General features: G+C 50.0%; 1 protein-coding gene across 1 annotated transcript in view; it reads right to left on the minus strand.

Annotated features, from left to right (window-relative positions):
- The window catches only part of ADAMTS3 (ADAM metallopeptidase with thrombospondin type 1 motif 3), a 122,615-nt gene extending 121,755 nt beyond the window's left edge, over positions 1–860 (minus strand). The window contains exon 1 of the mRNA XM_014938333.1: positions 837–860. Within this exon, the coding sequence (XP_014793819.1) occupies positions 837–860 (24 nt within the window). The remainder of the gene's footprint in view (positions 1–836) is intronic.
- Positions 861–5,545: the final 4,685 nt, after the last annotated feature.

The raw sequence follows: 5,545 nt of genomic DNA on the forward strand, positions 1-5,545 counted from the left end.
CCCCCCCCCCTCCTCCCTCCCTGCCGCCGCTGCCCGCGCTGCCTGCGCCCTGCCTGCGCCGCGCAGCGCCACCTGCGCCGCTGATAAAGGCGCACCGGGGGCCGCCGCCCCGCCCTCGGGCACCGCCACGTCAGGGGAAGGGGCTGCGGGGGGGGTGGTGGTGGTGGAGGGAGGGGGCACCCCCCCAGTGACGGGCACCCTGACCCCTCACCGCTCCCCTCCGCTCATCACAGGATGGTTTGCATTGGAAGGGACCTTAAAGCCCCCCCAGTGCCACCCCCTGCCCTGGGCAGGGACACCTCCCACCAGCCCAGGTTGCTCCAAGCCCCCTCCAACCTGCCCTTGAACCCCTCCAGGGATGGGGCAGCCACAGCTTCTCTGGCCAACCTGGGCCAGGCTCTCACCACCCTCACACCAAACAAGTTCTTCCCCACAGCTCAGCTCCATCTCCCCTCTTGCAGGGTCAAACCCTTCCCCCTCCTCCTAGGGCTCCCCTCCCTCATCCAGAGTCCCTCCCCATCTCTCCTGGAGCCCCTTGAGGGACTGGAAGGGGCTCCAAGGTCTCCCCAGAGCCTTCTCTTCTCCAGGCTGAACCCCCCAACTCTCTCAGCCCCCCCTCCCAGCAGAGGGGCTCCAGCCCTCCCAGCATCTCTGTGGCTTCCTCATGCCCCGCTCCAACAGCTCCATATCCTGCTGTTGGTGGCCCCAGAGCTGGAGACAGCAGTGGGGGGGGTGTCCCCCCAGAGCAGAGGGGCAGAATCCCCCCATCACCCTGCTGCCCACACTGCTGGGGATGCAGCCCAGGGTGAGGGGGGCTTTCAGGGCTGCCAGCACACCATGGCCAGCTTCTCATCAACCATCTTTTCATCCATGAGCCTGACAAGGGAAATCCCCAGTCTATCTGCAAAGAAACACCTTTCCCACCCATCAGGTACCTGGGCAGGGACACCAGCTTCATGCCCCACAGCAGTGACTCCAAGAAGAGCCCCCCAAGCCTGTGACAACACCCCGAAGTTTCCATGTTTCCTATTGACCCAAGGCAGCCCAGCAAAAGGTCCCAGGTCCCCGAGACCCCACCAGGCTGGAGCTGGGAGCTCGCACACCACCACCACACAACAGGCAGCGACACCCGGCCTGGGCAGGAACCAAAACCCCCTCACACAGGGCATTTCTCTGACAAAAACAATCTTAAACCCCACTCTCTGTGCGTTCTGGGTCCCTGCTCTTTGCCCAGAAGATGACACTCAGTTGAGGGTGTGCAATGAGGAGTGGGTGAGTGACCACCAGCGTGTCCCCGAGGGGGAACAGAATGCTTTTACAAATACTTTTGAGGAACCAGAGGTAAATCAGAGGTAAATACTCAAAAGTATTTCACAAATACTTTTTAGGAGCCAGAGATAAATCAGTCCTTCAGCCCCACTCCTCAGCCATGATCAGAGAGGGGTCAGGAGCATCTCACGTCATGGGAGGTGGTTCCTACAGGAACGGCTGGATCCCAATTTAAAATCATACTGTTCCATCAGGGTGTTTTTATTGCCACCAGTGATACCTCACGACCCACCAAAACACGTTTCTCTCAGCCTCCATCTCCCACAAACAAGCAGGCTGTTGCCACTCAAAGGTTTTCAGATGAAACGCGTGAAAGCCTCGCTTCTGATAATGTTTTAAATTGACCCGCCTGCCAGGAACCACCACATCTACACCAAAAAGAAAATACTGGTTCTACTCAACCTGAGTGAGCAATACGGAGCAGGAGGAGACCTCCAGCCTTGATTTTCAGGAGATATCTTGAATATTTAAACCATGCCCACCTCTGCCGTTTCAGAGAACACGGGTCCTGAGCTGCGTTATGGTCTCACACAAACAAAAACAAAAAAAAGAAGGAATTTTTCTGAGTAAGTGGGGATGCCTGGGTACGTATCTGTCACTGCAGGTGTAATTTCTGTTCATAAAATAGAGGAGGCAGGCTCTGACCCCCCCCACACCGTAACTGCGGGCAGCTGCACGCTGTATAAAAGCCACTTTTTAAAAAAGCTCAGCATGAGAAAGGCCAAGGTGCTGCAAATTGCTGGCTACACAACTATACATTAAAAGGTACGTTAAGGACAGTAATTTTCAAAGCCCCAGAGTCAGGATTGTCCACTGGGAGCTGTCAAACCCGGGTGCTGGCCGAAGCACCAGGACACAGCACTTCTCCTGCAGGACTTTCCCCACATCCAGTGGGGAAAACGGGTCCCGTTCACTTAATGGGCAGCCATTCCACCTCTTCCTTCCCTCACTGATGCTCATTACGTGACCTCACGCCTTATTTATCACACATTATTCAAACCCTGAAAACAACACTGATTTCCTGGTGGTTTTTCCTGTACCACACAACCCACCCGAGCGCTTTGCAAACCCTCTGTTTGCTGCGGTGAAGGGATGGACTGGCACAACCTCTGCCACTTTGAGCCAGCTAATTACAGGTATAATTCATTACTTGATCTAATTTCCTCTCATTTTATCTAGCTGAGGTCCAAGCCAGGCTCTTTCTGATCTCACTCCATGGTTCTAGGTGCTCAGGCTCCCCGCAAGGGGGAATACAGAGGAGGAGCTGGAGTCAGCAACGCCCTCTGCATCCCGCAGGAATGCTGCAGGAAAAGCAGCTCTGGGCAACTCCCTTCAAACCAAACTTGTACCATTTGGTAAGCTGTTCCTGTGACCTTAAAAACACTCCTTCAGTAAAGCTGTGTGTTATATCCTACGTCGCGGAACTTCTTCAAATTGGCTAAAAAAAGTTTCTAAACGTCAAAAAACCAAAGATGCACCAAAGACAGACGTGGGGGCCAGGGCAGATACTCTGTTTTGTAAAGAACCCAGGTTTGACAGAATTGCAAAACAGCAAAAATAAGGTGTTGGAATTAGATGCTTTGTCAGGTATTTCTAATGAGAAACAAGACCGAGTACTGTATCTGTAACAGACATGTAACAGACATACATCAAGGCACTATTCAAAAGTCCAATTAAAGATGTCTCTCATCCCTAGCAGCCAAGGTTGGACATAGTATTACCAAAGAAATCATAGATTTTCTCGTGTGTATTTCAAATCTGATATATATACACACATATATAAGTGTTTACATATGCATGTACACTTATATATAGCCATTAAAAATCTGGTACATATTTATTATTCTAAAATGATCCTTGCTAGGGCTCCACCAGCTGGGCTTTCTGCACCCCTGGGGTTCCTGTTGATGCACCAAAACGATGGCTACAAATATTTCATGAATATTTCAGGTTTGTCTCTGAAGCAAAAAAGGCACCGAGGTCTAGAACGTTTTGCACGGGGCCAGGTTCTGCAGAATGAAGACTGCAGCAGTATTTGCATGGTAAGAGTAATACTTATGAGAATAAAAAGCCAAAGCTGGCAGTAAAACGTGGCATTACCTGATTATAAAGGCTCCAGAACATGGTCTACACGAAACCTCACATTCTCTCACAGCAGAAGTGCCTGCAACACAAAACAATTTCAAAGCAAAGTTTTAATTGGAACATGAATTCAAACCGAGAAACTTTAAAGAAGAAGATTCAATCTATGGAACCAAGAGAAATTACCCGAAGGGAAGGTTTTGCAATGGTATTTAATACAAGGTTCCAAAGGAAGATTCACTCTATAGAACCAAGAGAAATTACCTGAAGGGAAGGTTTTGCAATGGCATTTAATACAAGCTTCCAAATATTCATGTTTTTTTGAGACAAGCCCCTACTAAGCTTAACTGTAACACCTGGGAATGGTATGGATAGTCCAAACAATGCGGGCTGCTTCACAAAAGGTACAAGACACTCCAGAGAAGGTTGTTACAGATTGATTTACTCTCTTTGCCACCTCCACAAAGTGAAGAACACATCCCTTACACAATGCTTGAGGTTGTTTTTTTTCCTAACTGTAACACCTGGGAATGGTATGGATAGTCCAAACAATGCAGGCTGGTTCACAAAAGGTACAAGACACTCCAGAGAAGGTTGTTACAGATTGATTTACTCTCTTTGCCACCTCCACAAAGTGAAGAACACATCCCTTACACAATGCTTGAGGTTGTTTTTTTTCCTTTTCTTCTTCTGTTTTCAGTTCTTTATTTATTTTCCTCTTTTAATCTTTACCATTAAAACCAGAGTTTGCTATTTACTTCCAGCTACCAGCTCTGCTGACACGTGGCTTTGGTGTCAACTTTAAGGACTGAAGATCGGGTATGAGGTTCTCCTTCCCCCTCTAACCACCCCCAGGGCAGGAGGAGCCTGCAGACCTAGGTCAGGTTCCTGCATACACGACCTGCCCAGGTTTAATGACAACCCTTGGCTTCATGAAAAGTAGAAATATATTTTTGTTTTTTCCCAAGCAATTAGAGATGCAGGAGGCCTACGGAGCGATCGTTAAACCCAAGGCAATATAAACCAGTTTCTTAGCACGGGATACATGTGAAAAGAATGCCTGCCCCTGGTTTTTTTAAAATTCGTTACTATTTGCATGTGGGCGATGCCTGAGGTCCCATTCAGGGGCTGGAGCCCCATTGTAGGGGGCATTGTGAGCGCACACAATGCAAAGGCCACGCACAAAGACCTTTCCGTTGAAGGGCTGGAGTCACACCACTGCAAAAAAAACAACACCCAACCCCAAAAGCGGGGACATACAAGAACCAAATGTTATGTTCTCTCAAACGGCACCCCGTCCCTTGCTGCGGGCTTGTGTGGTGAGCTGTACAGCAGCCCTTCTCTCCCCAGGGAACATGTCACCATCACGGGGAATGAAGACTTTGGTGTCAACTTCAAGGACTGAAGATTGGGTCCGAGGTTCTCCTTCCCCCTCTAACCACCCCCAGGGCAGGAGGAGCCTGCAGACCTAGGTCAGGTTCCTGCGTACACGACCTGCCCAGGTTTAATGAAAACCCTTGGCTTCATGAAAAGTAGAAATATATTTTTGTTTTTTTCCCAAGCAATTAGAGATGCAGGAGGCCTACGGAGCGATCGTTAAACCCAAGGCAATATAAACCAGTTTCTTAGCACGGGATACATGTGAAAAGAATGCCTGCCCCTGGTTTTTTTAAAATTCGTTACTATTTGCATGTGGGCGATGCCTGAGGTCCCATTCAGGGGCTGGAGCCCCATTGTAGGGGGCATTGTGAGCGCACACAATGCAAAGGCCACGCACAAAGACCTTTCCGTTGAAGGGCTGGAGTCACACCACTGCAAAAAAAACAACACCCAACCCCAAAAGCGGGGACATACAAGAACCAAATGTTATGTTCTCTCAAACGGCACCCCGTCCCTTGCTGCGGGCTTGTGTGGTGAGCTGTACAGCAGCCCTTCTCTCCCCAGGGAACATGTCACCATCACGGGGAATGAAGGTGCCATGAGCAGCTCCAGACCTCGTCCCACCATCACCCGGGAGCACCAATATCACCATTACAACCCCCAGGGACCAGCTCCTCTCCAGCCCCACCGTATCACAACTCCGGTCGTGCCCCCCAAAGCCCTTTTTTGCTGAGATTCCACATTTAACATTTTC

The sequence above is a fragment of the Calidris pugnax genome, unplaced genomic scaffold (assembly GCF_001431845.1).
Source record: "Calidris pugnax isolate Ruff unplaced genomic scaffold, ASM143184v1 scaffold72, whole genome shotgun sequence".
In the NCBI taxonomy this organism is placed as follows: domain Eukaryota; kingdom Metazoa; phylum Chordata; class Aves; order Charadriiformes; family Scolopacidae; genus Calidris; species Calidris pugnax.